The sequence below is a fragment of the Arabidopsis lyrata genome (genome assembly GCF_000004255.2).
Source record: "Arabidopsis lyrata subsp. lyrata unplaced genomic scaffold ARALYscaffold_4, whole genome shotgun sequence".
NCBI classification, from domain to species: Eukaryota; Viridiplantae; Streptophyta; class Magnoliopsida; order Brassicales; family Brassicaceae; genus Arabidopsis; species Arabidopsis lyrata.
This window is the reverse complement of record NW_003302552.1, coordinates 4056131-4078733: the sequence shown is the minus strand read 5'-3', so window position 1 is coordinate 4078733 and position 22603 is coordinate 4056131. Positions and strand designations below refer to the sequence as shown.

Here is a 22603-nt window from a genome sequence, read left to right as displayed (position 1 = left end):
ACCCGGCCCATTTACACACGTCGTTAAATCCGATAACAGATCCATTAACAGACGTTTACACCCGTTAACGTTTCTCTGTTAGTGACCAAAACATGGTCGTTTTATACTTAAACGAAATCCCCAATCTCATAAATCCCCAAAATCAAAACAAATAAACCCTAATTTCCCTAAAACGAAAAACCCTAAAATCGATTCCGAAGATCTTGAATTTTGATTTCACGAATGTCATTAGTTAGACACAACCGCGTCATATCGAAGATTGGGTCACCAATGGAAGGCGAGTTAGAGAGTTTTGGAGCCGGAGAAGCTCGCCAATCAGAGGTTGTAATCAGAGATGGAGTTCGAGCTCCACCAGCGGAAGGCGTTTCAGAGTCAGGTGGCGGAGATGGAGGTGTTGATAACAGTCGAGCTACGGGACGGCGTCGAAAACGAAGAAGATTCAGGGGCGTCGAAAACGAAGAAGTATAAAACAACACGTTTTGGATACTAACAGAGAAACGTTAACGGGTGTAAACGTCTGTTAATGGATCTGTTATCGGATTTAACGACGTGTGTAAATGGGCCGGGTCAACGCAATCTTATGGGTCAATTGTTTGGTCAACGCTAAGTTGGTGTTTAAACTAGTCTTATATATATATATGTAAAGTCTTTGATAGAAATGATCAACGAAGAAGCTTTCCCATATTTGTCTACGTCGAAGACCTTTTCTTAGTTATACTCAGTCAGACTATATATATGGTTTATACGCTGCTTCATTCTAAACCTCACGTATGAAATTTTAAATGATATAAATACACATGTACATGAATATAAATACAATATAAATACACAAATTAAGATCGAAAAAAGAAAATGAAGGGAAGCTTGTGGTTGATTGTTTTGTTTTTGGTTCTCTCTTTCGCGATTTCATCTTGTGCATCTTCAACTTGGCCATACCAAATCCGCAAACTTTGTAAGTAGTAACAATATTTACCATCAGATTTTCGCCAATCCTTTTTTCGTTTTTCTTTTAATAGGACTAACGTCGATTTATCCAACAGTGGAAATAAAAACACCGCCAAGTGGTTCAAAACCCGCACCTCAATATCATTAGCTCGTAGGAAAGAGGAGCTTTAGAGTTTCCGTCTATGGGTCGTGGAGGTTAAATGCACCGATTTTTATATATTGTTAATTATTTTATAGTTTATAAAAGAAACAGAAACCAGGGAATAATGAACAAAAACATGTATTTTAATTAATAGATTCTTACATAAATGAGCCATGAATAAAACGTTCAGAAGTTATAGGTTTTTACGTTATAAAGAAAATTAGATTCATATTCATGGGATCATGATTTTTGAAATAATTTCAGTTATGGGAAAGATGCACGCGTACCTTCTAAGATTTGTGTTTTTAATTTCTAAAATCATGCAACGAAAATATATATTATATAGGAAACTCCTACTTTTATACCCGTAAAATTGGAATTGTTTTAAAATGGCCGTTTCTATGAGAAAAGACGCCAATTTTACTACCAAAAGTACCAACAAAATACTATAAGACATAAACTTTCAATTAAATATTTGTTGTTCCATATAAAAGTTTAAGGATTTATTAGCGTTTATTTGGAAAGATAAAAGAGTAATACAAAACAAAATTTAAATTGGAGGAGTGATTGAGGATTTGGAGGATTTTGGGTTGCAACAACATGTTAATCCTTGACAATAGCCTCCAGTAAAGCCTAAGCTAGTGCAGAGTGTGTCGCAGTCTGGTTCAATTCCAGCATGGCATACCCCTGGGCAAATATCTCTTACCGGCTGTGATCTTACTCCTGTATATATTTTATGTTCATCATAAACCAAAACCAACATATGTTATCATATATGTGTTGAAATTAATATATGTTTTTTTTATAATCCTAAAAATGAGCAAGAATGACCTTTTTTTTTTGGTGGGAAGAGAAAGAATCAAAGAACATTATGTTCTTCCAAAATTTGAAGCTAGAACATGATATTTTGTAACACTGACGTACCTGTGGTCAAGAACATTGCAATGAAAGAAACTGCAATGAAAATGTATGGAGATCTTCGAACATCCATTTCTTGTTTCAAAAAAATGTATTTCAGTGATATTACTAATATCTTGTGAATCTTTTTAGTTTGAATGTTTTAGGAGTAGTTCTAGAGATTTAGAGCTCCTTATATAAGCAAATTTTGAAATCTAAGTAATGTATATTTACAATAATTAGTCATATTCAAATCTACCAAATTTGGTGGAAAATGAATTAGAATGTGATCGTCTTTTGGCAACAAATCGAATAATATGTATACAATCTTTGACTGTTTATACTATAAATCTTTGAATACACTAAATATAATTCTTCAAAAGGTAATATATATTTGAGAACCATTAATAAGAAAAGGACTATACAAGGTGAAATATATTACTTAGAATGCCATTACATAGTAGTTTGTTTAAATAAATCCAGTAATGATACAATAATATTCAACAAATCCACATAATTTAACAATTTTTTTTTAAATAAGTAGAATATTTCTCTCTCAATCATTGTCTAACCAAACTTTATACTTAATAATTCAAAAATAGATAGTAACCAGTCAAATTGAATACGAATTATTTGATATCCAATTAGATCAAATTTCATATGTGTTTGATAAAAGTTTTATAAATAAATCATCACACTATGCAAATATTAAAACGAGATATATTATATAACCCGTAAAAGTCGCTTATCGGCTGCAAAGCTGAATAATGCTCCAGAAACGTAATAAAAACTAGAATTTTATCGGCGGTACACCGCGGGGCTATATTTTTTTAAGAAATGTAATGTTATATTTTTAAAGATTAACTGAAAATATATCATATTAATTTGTATTTTAAAATGTAGATATCTATCTATGTATTATCTAGTGTATGATTACTATTGTTTAGGTTTCAATTTTTGAAGTATAGATTCGAAAACATACTTTTTTTAAGTAACGATGTATGGTAGATTTTTAAATTTTGAATATTTTACTCCGCAGTATACCGTGGGTCGATTTTTTTATAACTAAAATTTTTAAATTTCAAGTTATATTTGTTTTGTTAATATTGTATATTTTGTTTTGTGTTTAAGATTGTATAATTGTATTTTGATTGTTAATTTTAGGATTTCATCCATGATAAACTGTTCTTTATTAATATCGATCCAAACCCGTCATCCCATATAAACCTATCTATATTATCCCGTTAGCTAAATTATTAGTGTTATAAAATCCAAGAAAATAAATTTTTATTATTATAAAATCCAATAATTTTAGGATCTCACCCGTGGTATACCGTTTCTTGAATGATTTTAACTTTATACTACTAATATATATTTTAAATTTATCATATAAAGTATATGATTTCAACTTTTTGTGTTTTTTTTTTTAATTTAAATAAAGCAACGGCTTAAATGATGATATATATAGTTCTTTTTCATGTATGTGTATATGATTTTTCTATGTGAATATTTTGATTATTATAAATTGGTATTTTTTATTACTATGCAAAATTTTAATATAAATATTTGCTATAAATCGGATTTATGCATATTTTGTAGAGTAAAATTCAGGAAATTTTTTTTTGAAGATATGAAAAGATTGTGTAGAGATTTTTAGAAACAAATTAGGCAAGATATCGTTTGGTTAATATCTTTTATTTAAATTTTATAACTTAATAATAAATGCCAATGGCATAAGTTGTAAATACTTCCCAACTCCAAGATTTATTTGCTAATTGTGCTCCAAAAATGTATATATAGATGATAAGAAATCGTAAATAGGAAGCATGACTTCATAGACGTCCAAAATTTTTAATCCAGTTTTTTTAATTGAACTAATTATATCAAACAAAAAAATATTATCAGTATTTTAACTTGATAAAATAAACATGATCAACAACTTTGAACACCAAAACTAGTTTAACTTAGTCAAAAGATACAAGAATATAACTGGATATGTAATCTAAAATATTGTGACGTCAAAATATTAAATATTAATTTGATCATATATAAAAAATATTTTTACTTGATCAAAAAGTTAAAATATGACAATTGTGACTAAACGTTATGAAACATTGATGCAACAATAGGATTTAAAAATAAACTAGATCCTGACCCGCACGTACGTGCGGAGTTTCATATTTTAGAAGAATTTCTAACAAATTTAATTCAATATAGATTATTTTGTTGTTTTTATGATATATATTTTAGTGTATTAGATCTGGATCCACACATACGTGCAAAGATATTTTTATAGAAATTGTTATATAGATTTTAAAAATATAAAATATTAAATATTTTGTTGTGTTAGTGAATTTCGTAATTGTGTAAACATTATAAAGTTAGAGTAATGAACGAAATTCAGTTGCGTTAGCACATAATTATATTTTAAGATCCAAACTAATTTAGTTGTAAAAATTAAGTGATGTTACGTTTTTATTTTCTAAACTAATGAAAACATTTCTAACAGTTTGATTACAGATGTTAAATAGGATATGGATTCGGTTGGGTTATTTCATGTATATTAGCTAGGTGTAACTATTTTGGAATGGGAAATCTATCCCGTCTTGTATCTGTCATAAATTCTTTGTCCCATGACCTGTCACGTATACGTGAAATAAAAATATTACGGTCACGTATCCATCATAAATAGAATATGTGTAATTGAAAATGTACGTACAGGGTTACGTGTGTAAACAAATTTATTTTATATAGTGCTCATAACCCAAACTAATTACCAATTGGGTATTTAGTTTGATTTTTAGTTTATGTTCCCCTCTCATCCCGTCTCGTAATTCCTATTCTTATTTCATTCCATTAAAATCATGTTTCAAATTCTTATTTGCTTACCTTTAAATATCATACAATATATACTTTGAGTTTTGCGGATTAATATGTATGCGGTTAAAGTTACAAATATATTTTAACAAATTTATAAATGTTTCTTTCCTTAGCTAAATTTTGTATATTTTTCTTTTCATTGTTTAATCTTAATTAATTCGATTTTTTGGACTAAAAATAAAAAAAATTAAGATACATTTATAAAAGGGAAATGCTATTGCTGCATAATTTGTTTTGAATGAAAAATATATAATTAGTTAACATTATTTCGAAAACTGTGTGCAATATATTATGGGTTTATTTAAGGAAGATCCGGTTGAAAAAGAAAAAATAAAACACAAAATATTTCAAAATTAATATGTACAATCTATTGTTTAGATAGTTCTGAAACTTGCTCTAAACGAAGGCCATAATGATAATTACTTTAAACTTATCATTATTTGAGTTTATTTCATAGTAAATATCAATATTTGTTAATATCTAATATCGTTTTTTAGAAATTGTAAATTAAAATTTTGTTTTATATTTCAAAATTTGTGAAAATATTATAACAAAACTGAATCTTAAATATCTGTATTTAATTTTTTTACGAAATTTCAAATTCAATCTTAAAATCCTCCATTGATAATTTTTTTTAAGAGAAATTGCCTCTTATAGCCCCAAATCAAGTTTTTGGGACAAGAATAGAACTCAAAGTTTATTGGAAAAAAATAGCATATAATTTTTGATTTTCTAAATTAATAAATAATTATAAATAGATACAAAATCACAAATTCATCTTTAATATTTTCCCACCGAAACAAAATCCCGTAAAAATTTTCCCGCCAAAAAAATTTCCGTCAAAATTTCCCGCAAAATATTTTCCGCTCCCGAAAAAAAAAATTCGTCAAAATTTTCCCACCAAAAAAATTTCCGTGCGACTTTTCCCGCAAAAAAAAATCCAAGAAATTCAGGAAGGATTCCACAAAATTTAAGAAAGATTTCACGTAATTTAGGAAGGTTTTCATGAATGAAATTTTGTCAATCTCCCTACTATTAATTGGGAGTCACTAGATATTGAATAACCTTATAAAGGGTTAAATATTACATAAAATGCCATTGGTTTTTGGGAGATTGACAAAATTAGTTTAAAATCATTAAGCTAAAGCCATCATCCAACTGTTGCATTATCTTTAATCATGTCCTGCAAAATCATGAGAGTATAAACGAAGCAAAGAAGACAGACCAAGCAAAACGGTCGTTGTGAACCGCTGTTTTCAGGTAAGAATTTCAACAGAAGCTCTAATGTTTTCTACAAAGCTAGGATCACTCTATGTATTCTAGTTCTATATCACCTTCTTCTTCTTCATCAATTTCCTGGACGACGGTTATCAAGGATCTGGTTTAGCTGATCATCTACCTTCCTCTCCCTAGCTGCTTGAGTTGCAGCAGCCGTCTCCCTTGCAACATGATTAGCTCTGCAAAACAAAAGAGAAACATTAGTTTCTGGACTACAGCCATATCGAGTTTGTGGTTCAAATAAATGAAACGTACTTAGGCACATGCTCCTTTGCATTATTAACTACAATGGATGTTTTGAGAAGTTTACGCCCTCTAGCAGCAGCCTCGAGTGAGCTCTTGACCTTTTGAAGCGCAATAATTTTGTCCATTGTGTCCTCAGCGTCTTTCTCATGGATCAATTTCAGCTTCAGCTGATGTCTCGCTGCACCTATATGATTTTGTCCAACTTTTTCCTCAGGACGCAATGGACGTTGTATATTTGAAAATTTTCACAAATAGCATTATAAACTTTAATTAAATATTAAATATGAATAATTAGTTAAATTAAAATAAATAAATAAATAAAATTTGAAATTTCCCGCCAAAATTTATTTTTCCCGCCAATTTTGACGGTATTTTATTTTGGCGGAAAAATATTAAAGATGAATTTTTGATTTTTTGTATCTATTTATAATTATTTATTAATTTAAAAGATCAAAAATAAGGTGCTATTTTTGTCCAATAAACTTTTGTCCAAATCAAAAACTTGATTTGGGGCTATAAGAGGCAATTTCTCTTAATAGTATAGATAGTGGATAAAATTGGAAAGTTAAAACAAGTTCGTGAAAGCTATTTATGATCTCTTTGTTAATTTTAGAAACCACTCGCATTGTACTGTTATGATACAACCAAATTAACTTTGATTCGCTAATTATGGTTTGATTTTGCGAATACTCTCAAAATTTACTTTAGAAAAAAGAAAAGATGAATGGGATTGGTTTGCTCTCAAACTTTTCGAATGATATTTTAGAATGAGACAATGAGAAATCTTTCTATTTTCTTCGCTAAAACGTAAAGCTATTGAGCAGTATTGTGAGAAAATTTTGTATCCGCGCATCAGATTGTAGAACAATGGCGGAAATAATTTTATAGATGATATATATGTTCTTGTTTGACTCGAGGCAGTTTTACCTAAAAATATTATAAACGTGTTTCATAGTTTAGCGGAAAAACAAAATTTATAGTTATGGTGAGAAAATGATATTCATAATTTTGGTGCTAAACATAATTAACTAAATTTGATTTGAATACAGAAATTCGTCATTGTTTCGCCAAAAATGCAATTCCATAATTCAAGCACAAATTCATAAATTTTCTATTTTAACGTAATATATAAAATCATGACATCATTTTGTTGGAAATTTGTAATTAATACTTAATAAAAATAATTTAGATTTTTGGTATGTAATGGTATATATAAACTTTATTTTCAATTATATTTAAAATATCCAATTTTCTTGGATGCTTTTCATTTTGCATCTAATTTCTATATCCGAACTCCCTTTTTAAAATTAGACAAAACAACAAGTAGATGTCACATTTTAATGAAAATAAAAATGAACAACTCGAGAGTGTCACTATCACTGGATTCACTGCCAACACACAACGTGTATACACTTTTTCTCTTTTACTGTTTTACATCTCACATTGAACACTATAACGACCTAAATCATCCTAAACATTATTCAAATATTACATTTTATTGTGAATTATTAATTTAAATTGATATATATTATTATATAATTGCGTAGTATATATATGGATATTTGATATTGAAAAGTGAGGGAGATAGACGTGAGTGGGAGAGAGGGTATAATAGATGTGAGTGGGAGAGAGGGTATAACTTTCTTCTCTTATTCACTTTCTTTCTTGTTATCCAACATTAAACGATCTCACACATATATATAGGAGGTGAGAGTCGGTTAAAATAATATTAAAATATTAAAATATCTGTTTCTAGAAGATGGATAATTAATTTAGTATATTCAACACTCCCCCTTAATTATCCATCTGATAATGTATTACGTACTGCCTCATTAAAAACCTTATCATGAAAAAACCCTTTGGAACAAAAACCATGACAAGGGAAAAAGAGTACAGTGACGTAAACTTCCCCTTGAAAAGACTTCATAGGTCTCGTAGATGACGCATTCCGATGCTCTGAATATGCTTTCGGAATATGGAAGTCGGAAGCGCCTTTGTGAATAAATCTGCCGCGTTATCACTTGAGCGGATGTATTGAACATTGACTTCTTTATTTTTCTCGAGCTCTCGAGTATAAGAGAAAAATCTTGGGGGAATATGCTTCGTTCTGTCGCTCTTGATATAGCCTTCTTTGATTTGGGCGACACAAGCAGCATTGTCTTCCAACAATTTTGTTGGTTCTTTGCTGATGACTAATCCACTTGCTTCTTGGATATGGTTAGTCATAGACCGAAGCCATACACATTCTCTACATGCTTCATGAAGAGCAATGATTTCTGCATGATTTGATGAAGTAGCGACCAAACTCTGTTTTTGAGAACGCCACGAGATTGCAGTTCCGCCAATGGTAAAAACATAGCCGGTTTGTGATCTTGACTTATGAGGATCAGATAGATATCCTGCATCTGCAAAACCAACGAGACCAACCTCGGAGTTTCTAGGGTAATATAATCCTAAATCAATTGTACCTTGAAGATAACGGAATATATGCTTTATCCCGTTCCAATGTCTTCGGGTAGGGGCTGAATTGTACCTTGCAAGTAAATTAGTAGCAAAAGCAATATCTGGTCTAGTAAAATTAGCAAGATACATAAGTGCACCAATTGCACTCATATAAGGTACTTCGGGACCAAGAAATTCTTCGTTATCCTCACAAGGTCGAAATGGATCATTTTCAACGTTTAAAGATCTATTGACCATTGGAGTACTTAAAGGATTCGCTTTATCCATATTAAAGCGTTTTAAGATCCTTTTTGTATAATTGGATTGATGCACAAATATTCCGTGATGGAAATGCTCTATAATGGTGCTCAAAAAAAAAAAAAAAAAAAAGGAAATGCTCTATTTGGAGCCAAAGACAAAATTTAGTCTTTCCAAGATCTTTCATTTCGAACTCTTCTTTCATATGAGTCCGTGCATCATTAATCTCCTTTGGAGTTCCAATTATATTTAGGTCATCAACATATACAGCAATGATCACAAATCCCGATGGAAATTTTTTAATAAATACGCAAGGGCATATCGCATTGTTGGTATATCCTTTACTCAACAAATATTCACTTAAACGATTATACCACATGCGACCGGATTGCTTTAATCCGTAAAGTGATCGCTGTAATTTGACCGCACATATTTCTTTAGATTTTGATCTTAATGCTTCAGGCATTTTTAATCCTTCAGGGATTTTCATGTAGATATCATTATCTAATGATCCATATAGATATGCTGTCACAACATCCATTAAATACATTTCCAGATTTTTGGAAGCCGCTAAGCTCATTAAAAATCTGAAGGTAATAGCATCCATAACCGGGGAATATGTTTCTTCATAGTCAATTCTGGTCTCTGAGAAAATCCTTGGGCAACAAGTCGGGCTTTATATCTTGTTACCTCATTTTCCTCATTTCTTTTTCGGACAAATACCCATTTGTATCCAACGGGTTTTATATGTTCCGTTATTGTGACAATAGGTCCAAAAACTTTTCTTTTATTGAGAGAATTCAATTCAGTTTCCATGGCCATTTTCCACTTCTCCCAATCAGATCTTTTCTGGCATTCCAATATTGACCTTGGATCTGGATCATCACTTTCATGATCAATTTCTTTAGATACAGAGAATGAGAAAATTTCATCATCATCATCTATCTCATTTCTAACCCATATTTTTCTATTTTGGGTATAGTTGATGGAAATCTCATGGTTTTCTTTATTATTTTCGTCTTCATGACTTTTTCCGTCTTCAGGACTTTTCTTTGTATCCAGCTCTTCAGGAATCTTCTCATTTACTTCTCCCAATTTCTTTTTCTTCCGGGGATTTTTATCTTTTGAGCCCATTGGTCTCCCCCTTTTCAACTGAACTTTAGGTTCATTTATTTTTCCATCAGTTTGTTCTTCGGGAACATCAATTCTAGATGGAACATTCGCAGCGGGTATATAAGATTTGTCACCTTTTTTGTATCAGTGAATGCATCTGGTAGTTGATTTGCCAAATTTTGTAAATGTACGATTTTCTGAACTTCTAGTTCACGTTGTTTCGTAGGGGGGTCAAGGTACAACAAAGACGGTGTGCACCATGTAATATCTTTTGGAATTTCTTTAATTCCTGCCCCTAATGCTGGGAATTCACCCTCATTAAAATGGCAATCAGCAAAACGTGCCGTAAACATATCACCAGTTTGCGGTTCAAGATACAGAATTATACTTGGTGATGTAAACCCGATATATATTCCCAATCTCCTTTGTGGTCCCATTTTTGTTCTTTGCGGTGGAGCTATAGGTACATAAACCGCACATCCAAAAACACGGAGATGGGATATATCTGGCTTCTGGCCAGAACCTAATTGTAATGGGGAGTATTTATGATATGCACTTGGCCGTATTTGAATTAGTGCAGCAGCATGCAAGATTGCATGACCCCATACCGAAATTGGGAGCCTTGTTCTCATTATTAACAGTCTAGCAATAAGTTGTAGCCATTTAATCAAGGACTCAATCATGCCATTTTGTGTATGAACATGAGGGACCGGATGTTCAACATCAATTCCTAATGACATGCAATAATCATTGAAAACTTGTGAAGTAAACTCACCAGCATTATCAAGTCTTACTTTCTTTATTGTATAATCAGGGAATTGTGCTCTCAACCTGATTATTTGGGTAATGAATTTCGCGAAAGCCGAATTTTGTGTGCTTAATAAACACACATGTGACCATCTGCTGGATGCGTCAATTAATACCATAAAATATCGAAATGGCCCGCATTGTGGGTGAATAGGCCCACATATATCACCATGTATTCTTTCTAAGAATGCTGGAGATTCATTCCCAATTTTTGCTGGTGATGGCCGAGTTATTAACTTTCCTTGAGAACAAGCATTACATGAAAATTCTTTTGATTGAAAAATCTTCTGGTTTTTCAATGGATGGCCATTTGAATTTTCCACAATTTTACGCATCATGACTGAACCTGGATGCCCTAAACATTCATGCCAGATTTTGAACGTATTTGTAAACTTCGGGTTTACAGTAATATATGATTCTGTCATATTTATTTTTGTGGAATACATTCCGTAGGATAAAGCTGGTAGCTTTTCTAATATGCATTTCCTCTTCGAAATAATTTTTGTGATGCAAAGATATTCAATGCCATCTTCATTCATAGTTTCTATGTGATATCCATTTCTGCGAATATCACTGAAACTTAGTAAATTTCTGTAGGATTTAGGGGAATATAATGCATCATTTATTTCAAATTTTGTTCCCCTTGGCATTGAAAAACTGGCTATGCCGGAACCCATAATAATCTTTGCATTACCAGATATAGTATTAACGCTTCCGGCGAAATTTTGTATTTTAAGAAAGGAGAAATACTTTTTATCTTTAAGGATTGTGTGCGTTGTAGCACTGTCTGCCAGACATATATCTCCATCCTTCATCTCAAATTTGGGCATTTTCTGAATTTATAAATATTCATAAAAGATATGTTAATATATCATAACAAACGATTTATATTACAATAGAACTATTTTACAACAAAGATAAAATACAAAACACACAAAACCAAACATTAAGCTTTTATTTTCTTCTTCAGGAAGATAAACATAACTATCATGACACACAAACTTCTTCGAGAAGTTTATTCATTTTGTTTATCATTGATGGCTTCAGGATCAACTATGAAATCGGCAATGTCGAGATATGTATCATCCTTTAAACCATCGAAAGAAGGCCCTGGTTCACCATAAACGAAGTTGGTTTCTTTTTCCTTTTGTGATTTTTGGTACAGATCGGCCAAATGTTTTGGCGTACGACAGGTACGGGACCAATGTCCTTTCATGCCGCATCTGTAACAAGCATTTTCATGTTGCTTAATCGCGCGACCATCTTCGTTCCTTTTGAATCTTTTATTGTTGTTTTTAGTGAATCATTAGGACCGAATTTTCTTCCGTGTCCACGTCCACGTCCTTGTCCACGTCCATATCCACCTCGTCCACGACCACGATCATTACTTCGATCGCGTTTACGTCCGTAATTATTATAATTAGATGATGCAACATTCACTTCCAGGAATGGAGCTTATCCAGTCGGACGGGATTGATGGTTTAACATCACAATTTCATTATTTTGTTCTGCAACCAACAAAACTTGCATTAGTTCAGAATACTTCGTGTATCCTTTTGCTCGGTATTGTTGTTGCAGAAGTACATTTCCAGGATGAAATGTTTGGAGAGTTTTCTCAATCATATCATAGTCACGTATATTTTCTCCACATAACATTATCCTGGAAGTAATTCCGAACAAAGCGGAATTATATTCGGCAACACTTTTGAAATCCTGAAACTGGAGGTTCAGCCACTCATGTTTTGCTTTTGGCAAGATCACATATTTTTGGTGATCAAACCTATCTCTGAGTGCTTGCCAAAGATCTGCAGGATCTTCCTTTGTGATGTATACGTCTTTTAAACCATCATGGATATGGTGGGTTAAAAATATCATGGCATTTGCCTTATCCTCTTCAGGGGGTGATTTTGATTTATCGATGGTGTCAAGGAGCCTTTTTCCTTTTAAATGCCTCTTTGCTGCAACGGCCCATCTCATATAATTATTCCCAGAGATATCAAGGACAGCGATCTCGAGTTTTGCCAAGTTTGACATGATAACTGCATATCATATAAAATAATTTATTAAGCATAAATTTAACCAATTTAAACATGATAATATTATTTAATTCATTAAATACATTAAATATGCAAGCGATTCCGAATAACATTATTCGTAAATTTTTATTTAAATTATTTTTAAAATATAGAAGAAGCTTACATATGTAAAGCGATTACAAGAAACACAATTACATAGAAAAGTAAAATAGAAACCATTAAAAACTCTTCGGGAGAAAATTCTCCAAAAATTGAACCATAAATAGCAACAAAAATAAAACCTATTACAAAAACTAAGAATGAACTAACCATTTTTTTTTCTTAGAAAATATTTAGAGAGAGGTATGATGAATGAATGAAATGGAATGAATGAAATATGAGTGTATTTATAGATTGAAATTTATTGTTCGTAACCATTATAAATACTGTTCCTAGCCGTTTGAAAAGTGTAAAATTTTGAAAAAATTTCTTCATGACCGTTGGTGAAAATATTAAACCGAGAATTAATCGTAAATTTATATAATCAGATAGTAAAAAAATTTAACAATTTAGATATCATAATGGAATTTATAACATGAATTAAAATATTATATAGTTACGAAATTAAAAGAACAATAATTATAATTTGTCTTCTGGACATTTTTGTTTCATATATTTTATTTTGTATAGTTCTTCAGAAACTTTTAATAAATATCTTCAGGATATGTAATTATAAAATAATGATCTGAGGAGGCAGAGTCTACCATATGATCATGATCCGTTTCAGGAGGCATAGCTTTCCATAGGATCAAGGAGGAGGTATAACCTTCCATTCCTTGAATATTATAAATAAACAAATTTTAAATAAATTTAAACATAATTTAAAATATTACCTTCACAATACCTTAAATATGTAATCGGGTAGAGATTCGGATGTTTTTAGAAACGAGAGCTTACTCGTGCTGATAACGTATTGTGAATTATTAATTTAAATTGATATATATTATTATATAATTGCGTAGTATATATATGGATATTTGATATTGAAAAGTGAGGGAGATAGACGTGAGTGGGAGAGAGGGTATAATAGATGTGCGTGGGAGAGAGGGTATAACTTTCTTTTCTTATTCACTTTCTTTCTTGTTATCCAACATTAAACGATCTCACACATATATATAGGAGGTGAGAGTCGGTTAGAATAATATTAAAATATTAAAATATCTGTTTCTAGAAGATGGATAATTAATTTAGTATATTCAACACATTTACATTATAACGATCTTTTTTAGCTGAAATTTTAAAATATAAACATCGTAATAAATTTTAGTCTATTTAAAGTTCGGGTTGATAAATAATGACATCGTTTGGCCTTTTTAAATTTAATTTTTATTCAATTTGAATTTAAATTAGTATTTCATTTCAAGTTACATGCATGATAAGGCTCAAATTGAATCCTAAAACTACTCTTTCAAATAAGAGATCAATTGCAGTATTTTAGGGTCGAATTCCACAAAGTTCTTTTGTTCACACAATAAGCTAACAGTTTCAAAATTATGCTAAATAAAATAATAAGAATTAAAATAAATGCAAGCAAATAAATTAAGTAACAGATCAATAGATTAAAGCGTCAGATTTAGGGAAATTCTCCGGAAATAAACTAATAGTAAATTTAGCAAATTAATTAGGATTATTATCGAACCGTTCTAGAACTCAAAACACTAATGTATAGCCAACCACCTCTCGAATGTATTGACTAACTAATCTAATATCAGGTAGTTCCTCCTCTCGAATGTAAACTCCTAGATTTAGACTAGCATTAAAAACAGGTTTGATATGTTCACAGATATTTCTAAACCAACTCGCGAATGAATCTAGTAATTTCTGCCCACCTAACATAGTTCTAGTAACAGGCTCCCTCTCAGATCAAAACCTATTATCCTATGATCAAGTTCTAGTTAGCTACTCTAGAACTAGCATTAAGAACAATCTAAGGCGATCTACTAATTCATCTAAATCCCTAATGAGAATTCCTAAACCTAACAGGAAGATTACTCAGACATGATTAATGAAACATAAAACATGTTTGAATAGATTGCAAATAATAAATCAAAAGAAGAAAAGAGTTTAAAATAAATTTTCTCTCTACAGGGTTTTGAAATCTCTGAAAAGTTGTTCTCTCCAATTATCTTCCAAAGGGTTCAAGCTCGGAGAATTTCATTAAAGCCAAAAGCAAAAAGCAAGATGCAAGATAATAAAATAGAAAAACCCTAAAAACTATTTATAATATCTCTAAAAACGTGCAGTGACTAAAGTTGCAAATAGAAGTCTTCTGGGTTTGATTCTTCGGGCTTTAAAACTATCAAACCGTCGAGGCTCTTGCTGGACCGCGTGTGGTGTTGATCAACACTAGGGGGGTGTCGGTCAACACTCATGCCTTGGTCTGATACCGAATTCGTTGCTTCAGCTCTTAATCTCCGGTTTAGCTCCAGAATGGTTCCTTATCTCCAAATTTGTCCCGAACGTGTAAAAACCTAAAAATACTCAAAAATAGGAACAACAAAAAGACTCTAAAACTGACACATATATCATGGCTAAAAACGATAAAATCCACGATATATCAACTTCCTCAGACTTAGCTTTTGCTTGCCCTCAAGCAAAACACAAAAACCGAACCCGTGCAAAAAGTTTGAAAACAAAGAAACTCTCAATTTATCTAGCCTATTACTTTGATTATTCAAACCAAATCCAAATGCCTAGCAGTTCGCATCAAATCCTAACCACCATGTAATTCTCCGCAAGCATTCTCAACATTCCAAATTCCAAACCAAATTCCATAACTATATCCTATAGCCCTCATCGCATAAATCTCATCAATAAAATCAGTACTCAACAACCTTCTAGACTCAATCCTGTACTATAACATGATAAATCAACCATTTCAACCTACTTAGGAAATGTTCCTAACCTTGCTTCCAACCTTCGTGTGATCATTCCTCTTGAAGTAAAATAATGAGATCACGGAAAATTTTCCTATCTCTTTACTCCAAAATAAAATCATCTCATTTTTTTTTCTCTGAATACCATCTTTTTCACATAGGTCTCATTTATCAGGTATGAACGAGGAGTCAAGTTCTGAGAATACTAACCGTATATACGAGGTGAAGATCATGAACTTTGCTCGGATTGTGTTGGAAACGTGGATGTCCTCTGGTCTATTGATTAACTCTCTGGATTTTCCATTAGTCGGATTGAATTGAATCTGCAGCATCAAACTAACCAGGCAATAATCTAGAGAAAAAGATCATAATTTCCAACAAAATTTTAACTCAATAAAATGACTCAAAAAAAAAAAAGAATAAGAATCAAAAACAAAAAAAAAAACATAATTAGTAACTTTCTTCCCCAGACTTAAATGACACTATCCCCAGTGGCATCCAAACCCAGAGTTAGGAAAAAATTATAAAAAGAAAAACATAAATAAAATAAAAGAAAATGGAAAAATATATCAGTGGGTTGCCTCCCACGAAGCGCTTATTTTTAGTCATTAGCTTGACTATGTCGGGGTTCAGGAGCAAGGTGGAGCATGAGAAGTGTTGGGAGATGTGGAAGTCAAAACTAACACAATCGAGATTTGTCTAGGGTTTTAATTTAGGGATACGATTTGCGAGAATTCTCAAAGAGCGACAGAATCAATTGATACCAAAGATGGTGTTCTTGATATTATTAAGGAAAAGATGACTTTGATCGTACAAGAGTTTGATCGTAAAGAAAAAGATGTTAGTGCTGTGAGAGCTTTGTGTAGTGTAAATTCTAGAGAGATATCGCCCCCTTCTCCGCTTGAGCCTTGAGTTCTTTATATAGGGGTGATAAACCGCCTCTCCCGCGATATTCTCGGAAGATTTCCATTTATCTTGAAGTCGGCTTAGAATATCGCAGGAATAAGGATAATTTCCTTATTCTTCGGAGTTTCTTGGAAGATATCCTGATTTGAGTCGATCCTTTGAGATTCTTCCTTATCATTTCCGGGTTTATCGGAAATGATCCTTCTCTTTCGGAAATGACGACCTACTTGGAAATGGTACTTTGAAGACGAATATTTTACCAAGTCTTTGCCTCGGGTGACTTGTGCAATCGGCTCGGGGACAAGAGAGGCAGGGCCCAAGCTCCTGAGGGAAACCGGCTCGGGTCCACGGAAGGAGCCAGCTCGGGGGTCTTGACACGAACCGGCTCGGATTCCCGGAGTGAACCGGCTCGGGCACTTGAAGGGAGCCGGCTCGGGTTCACAAGCTTGCTGACAGACCCCGAGCAGACTACGGGCGTTCCCCGAGGCAACCAATGCAGTGACCCGAGGTGAATGGCAGTTTGCACCGAGGTGAATGGCAGTTTGCACCGAGGTGAATGGCAGTTTGCACCGAGGTGAATGGCTCGCTTCGCCGCCGAGGTGTCTTCAGAAGTTCCCTGAGGCGTTCGAAGTTCGGCTCGGTGCTATGGGATGAAATCCGACCCCAACAGTTAGCCCCCCAGCTCGTTGGTTCGAAGAGCGACCGATGAGCTTCACGACTGTTAGTCCGAGCCGTTTTAAACTTTGTTCCGAGCCCATCCTTGTATGCCGCGAAACTTTCAATGTTTCAAAGATGGTTAGTGTCCTTCGGTGATTCTGATTCTTGACGATTCAAATCTCTTTGACGCTTCATCTTCTTCTAGCGCGCGTGACGGTTGAGATTCTACCTCGAGAAGTGGAAGAGTCCTCTGCTGATTCCCGAGACCCGTGCGGATGCAAAGTATCTTAATGTTGGTCATGCGCACCCGACGCGCCCGAGACTTGGGCGGATGCGAAATATTATTAAACTCGTGTGTACCCGACGCGCCGAAGCGTTCTATAAATATCCGACTCCTGCTTCATTTTCTCATTTCGCAATCTACAAGGAAAATTTCTAAGGTTCGCTTCTTTTCTCTCTGATCTTGATCTCTTTAATTTCCTCTGCTTTGCTTTATTTTCCGTCGTTCCTCCGCCGTGCCAGATCTTAGATTTGGTTTTTACGATTTCAAATCTTGTTTTTCCGATTCTTTTTGATTCACCCGAGCCGAAGATGTCACTCTCTGATTCAAGTGATTCTTCCCGAGGCAGAAACATTCCTGTTCATGAAAGGAAGATGGTTTGGAGCAGTCCCTCGGAAGGAACCGAGGCTAGTTTTTCAGATTGCTCCAAGCGGAACGGCGATAGTGAAGCAAAATCGTCATCCGTGGACCAAGATCCGAGCCAATTTGTGGCTCGGGATGAGGATCTTCCTGATGACCCCGAGGCAGCTTTAAATACGGGGAGAACGCGTCCTCCGTCTAAGGACGAAGCTGGGGGTTCTCGTTGGCAAAAAGCGACCGAGCCGTCTTTGCTCCCTGTAAAGGCCGAGGCGGTTCACTATGATTCCGAAGCGGAGGTGAGAGTGCTTCAGGCCAAGATGCAAGCGGCTAAGGCTCTACAGCAGAAGACGAAGCGAGCCAGAAAAGTAAAAAGGCCCGACCCTCCTGGTTCTACGCTATCCACCGAGGACTCCCTCAGAGAATTGAGAGTTCGGTTCGGTTTCAGTGAAGGAGTCACGATGAGGCTTCCGACCCCAAGTGAACGAGCCGATAATCCTCCTGAGGGGTTCTTCACATTGTACGAGGGGTTTTTCAGTTTTTGTTTCATGTGGTTCCCTCTCCCGAGGCTGATCGTTGAGTATTTGTGGTCGTATAAGATTGCGTTGGCTCAGATCTCAACTCGTGGACTGCGGCATCTTATTGGGATCTTAGTAAGGAGTTTCGAAGCGGATAAAATTTTGTCCCTCGGGCATTTAAGGAATTTCCTGGAGGTTCGTCGTAGCCCGGGTCCTCTGGAAAGATACTACATCTCGCCGAGCAAAAATAAAAAGATCATTGGCGGGTTCCCGAGCAAGGATGAGAAGTACACTGATCATTTCTTCTTCGTCGCGATTGACGAGGACTCCGTCCCCGAGGGATGCCTTGATAAAATTGTTGCGAAATGGGGCAAAATCGGTAGTTTACCCAAAGCGTTTGAGTTTTCTTTCTGTCGTGATTTGATCGATTTATTCTAACCAGTTTTGTTTTCATTTTCAGATCGTAACCCGACGTTCCTCGAGCTTATCCCCGAAGATCTTTTAGAAACTCACGAGGAGTTGGCTTCCCGGAAGTGTAACTGGACCAAGCATTTTACGCTCAAAAGAGTCGAGAAAGCGCTGAGATTACTCCGAGGCGTGTCCTGTTCATCATCATCATCCTCTTCGGATCACCGATTAAGCGGCTACATGGAGATGCAGAAGGCGAAGATGACGCTAAGGGAGAAAAAGGCTGCTGAGAAGGAAGCGGCCGAGCAGAAAAGAGCTCTCGAGGCGGTTTTCAAACCTTTGACCGAGGGGTCTAGAAGGCCCGAGGCGTCCGATCTACCCGAGGCGTCTGGCAGACCCGAAGTGGTTAAGGGCCCCGAAGGATCCGGGGTTGATCTAGCTGTTACTTCGGTTCTTCCCGAAGCGGTCGACGATGTCCCAGCTGGGGACAGTGGAGTTCAAGCTCCCGAGGTCGAACACACCGAAGTTGTGGTCGGCTTGGCTGCTGGTAGACAGGCCAAGTCTAAGGGAAAACGTCCTCGGGGCGACCACTCTACCGATAAGAGGAAGAAGTCGAAGAGCGATCACAGCAGCTCTCGACCGATTTACAAGGACAAGGTGGCTTCGGCCAACCTTGTTGCTTCGTGTGCATGGCCGTTGTTGACGGCCCCTGAGAATCTGGCCGAGGCGGAAAGATACGCCGAGACTTCGGCCAACTTTCTGAAGGTAATAATTTTTTTTTTGAACCTCTTGTTTCGAAGTTCTTTTCCGTTCCTAACATGTCGTTTTATCCCCAGGCTTTCTCCTCAATGAACACGCTGGTTCGTTCTTACGAATCCGCGAACCGCCAGCGCGAAGCTGCCAGCGAGCAGTTTGAGATGGCCCGAGCGGAATCGGAGAGGAGAGTAACCAAGGCGACCGCAGCAAGGGAGAGGGCCGAGGCCTTGGTTGCGGCTGAGCAAGAAGCGAGGCAGAAGGATGCCGAGGAGAATGCTCGAATTCGGCAGAAAGCCGAAGCGGAGATTGAGCGCCTCAACCGCCTATTTGCCGAGGAGAAGTCCCTTCGGGAGGCCGAGGTTGCTCGAGCCAGGAAGGCTGCCAAAAGGGAGGTTACCGAAGAGTTCGCCAAGCAGATCAAAACGATCGAGGCAAAGCTGGAACAGTTCGACCAGGTCGCTGATCGATACATGTACTTCTCCCAAGCTAAGGCTAACGCCGAGCTGATTGCCGAGCTCGAGGAGGGCAAGTCGATCGAAGACGAGAAGAAAGAGGTAGAGGCATGGAAAGAAGAGTTCGGGGACGCCGAAGCGGAGTATTCTCAGCTCGCGGTCGAGCTGCTCGAAACTTTGAAGATTCCTCCGGTGTCGCCCGACTCTGCTCATGATAGCCTTGGGAATAGGTCGGTGGAGGGCGAGGCGATCGAAGTTGGAGTTATCGATCAAGCAGGGACGAACCTGGGCTCCGAGGCTGCGCTTGTTCCAGACGAGGAGCAGGATAAGTGATCCTGAGGCGCCCCTTCTTTTATGTTCTGGATTTGTTTTGATTCTTCTCCTTTTTGTAAGACTTGTGCCTGGACGGCTTTATCCCTTTTGAATGCATGTTTCTTTAAATACTTGAATTGTTTCGTTCATCTTGAGTTGCTTCCGAAGTAACTTCGGAAACATGACTTGTTCATCGAGGAGTTAGTCTTTTCCGAGTCGTTTTAACTTCCGAACCGAATTATACACCAATGTCAATGTAATTGGGTTTTGGTAAAAATGAGTTTCGGTTCAGTAGAAGTTATCTTTCGGAATAGCGAACCAGTGTTAAGATAACTGGGTTTTTGTAAGTGTGATGTGAAAAAGTTAATTCTCCCGAACCGTTTCCACTTCCGAACTGAAAGTGAAATGGATCGTTCACCAGTGTTAAGATAACTAGGTTTTGGTTATATGGGACTAATCTCTATCGGTTGCGACCCGAGCTGATATAGTCGAAGCCAGTGCTTAGAAGCGAACTGGGGTACCAGTGTCGAAGTCGACTGGGTTTTCCGAAGACAATCTCTTGGTGGTCAGATATCTCCGACCGAATTGTCTCGAATACTTATATAGCGCGCTGTAACCGAAGCGGTGAAATGAGCTCTCTGTTCGTGGACGTGGCCATCATCCGAATGAACTGTTGGCTTTGTGGGTCGATAAGAGGATAGTAAAAGTTCCCGAGATGAGTTTTGGGAAAAATGTCGAGGTGGATTTGAGTTGAAAACCCGAAGGGTAAACTTTAGAAAGAATGAAATTTTAGTGGGAGTATATGTATACAGACCCACTCCCCCCCCCCTTTTTTAATTAGGGGGGTAGCTGAACTCGTCCGAGGACGAGCTGCCTACGTACCCTTTTCAGGGATCAAGCCACCCCGTAGTTCAAGTACATGCGTACCTTAGGTTTTTAGCGGTAATATTTCCTTAGATGCATTGTGTTCCAGGATCTAGGTACCGCTTTGCCGTTCATGTTGATGAGTTCGTAGACGCTGGGACGGATTACCTTTGCGATCGTGTAAGGTCCCTCCCAATTCGTGCCGAGCTTACCTGCGTTCTGCTCGGCGGTATTCTGGAAAACTTTGCGCAGTACGAGCTCTCCTTCGTGGAAGCGGCGATGCTTCACGTGAGAATTGTAGTACCGAGCCGTTGCATTCTGATAGTTCTGCATACGGATCAAAGCCAAATCTCTTCTTTCGTCAATTAAGTCCAGCTCGTCCAGCATCATCTGAGTGTTGGAATTTTCCTGCTCGGGGAGAAAACGTCTTCTCAGTCCCGGAATCTCGGCTTCGGTGGGAATCACACACTCCGTGCCGTAGACAAGGGCGAAAGGTGTTTCTCCCGTGGCCCGCCGCGGCGTGGTTCTGTGCGACCATAGTACTCCTTCTAATTCATCGGCCCAGCGGCCTTTCTTCGCGTCGAGGCGCTTTTTTATTCCGTCGAGAATTGTCTTGTTTGCCGCTTCGGCTTGTCCGTTCCCTTGAGGATACCGAGGCGTAGACTTGCTGAGGCGAATTCCCCATTTCTCGCAGAATCCTTCGAACCGAGCCGAAATAAACTGCGATCCGTTGTCTGTAACGATCTCGTAAGGTATCCCGTGGCGGCATATGATGTTCTTCCAGACGAAGTTCTCGACCTGCGCGTCTTTGATGCTGGCGTAAGAGTCCGCCTCGATCCATTTGGAGAAGTAGTCTGTCAGTACGAGGACGAGTTTCTTCTGCTTGGAGTCGTGTAGAGGTCCGATGATGTCCATGGACCATCGCATGAATGGATAAGGCGAACTGATGGAAGAGAGGAGCTCGGCGGGTTGATGAATGGTTTGTGCGTGTCTCTGGCATTTATCACACCGTTGAGAAAACTTCTCACAGTCTTTGACCATTGTCGGCCAAAAATATCCGTGGCGTTTGATCTTTATAGCCAGGGCTCTCCCGCCAGAATGGTTCCCACAAGATCCGTCGTGTACTTCTTCCAT

At 36.3% G+C, this 22603-nt stretch overlaps 3 protein-coding genes across 3 annotated transcripts; 2 read left to right on the top strand and 1 right to left on the bottom strand.

Annotated features, from left to right (window-relative positions):
- The first annotated feature begins 743 nt into the window (after nt 1–743).
- LOC110229465 lies at nt 744–1383 on the top strand. The gene is made up of 2 exons (XM_021029710.1): nt 744–952; nt 1041–1383. The coding sequence occupies exons 1-2, from the start codon at nt 853–855 to the stop codon at nt 1091–1093; spliced, it is 153 nt and encodes a 50-aa protein (XP_020885369.1). The 5' UTR covers nt 744–852; the 3' UTR covers nt 1094–1383.
- Nucleotides 1384–1483: 100 nt separating this feature from the next.
- LOC9314914 (putative defensin-like protein 80) lies at nt 1484–2365 on the bottom strand. Its single transcript, XM_002878801.2, has 2 exons — nt 2012–2365; nt 1484–1810 (listed from the first exon to the last, which is right to left on the bottom strand). The coding sequence occupies exons 1-2, from the start codon at nt 2076–2078 to the stop codon at nt 1638–1640; spliced, it is 240 nt and encodes a 79-aa protein (XP_002878847.1). The 5' UTR covers nt 2079–2365; the 3' UTR covers nt 1484–1637.
- A 16717-nt stretch (nt 2366–19082) lies between these two features.
- On the top strand, nt 19083–20649 carry LOC110229344 (uncharacterized protein At3g60930, chloroplastic-like). The gene is made up of 2 exons (XM_021029254.1): nt 19083–19850; nt 19922–20649. The coding sequence occupies exons 1-2, from the start codon at nt 19326–19328 to the stop codon at nt 20624–20626; spliced, it is 1230 nt and encodes a 409-aa protein (XP_020884913.1). The 5' UTR covers nt 19083–19325; the 3' UTR covers nt 20627–20649.
- The last annotated feature ends 1954 nt before the right edge of the window (nt 20650–22603 follow it).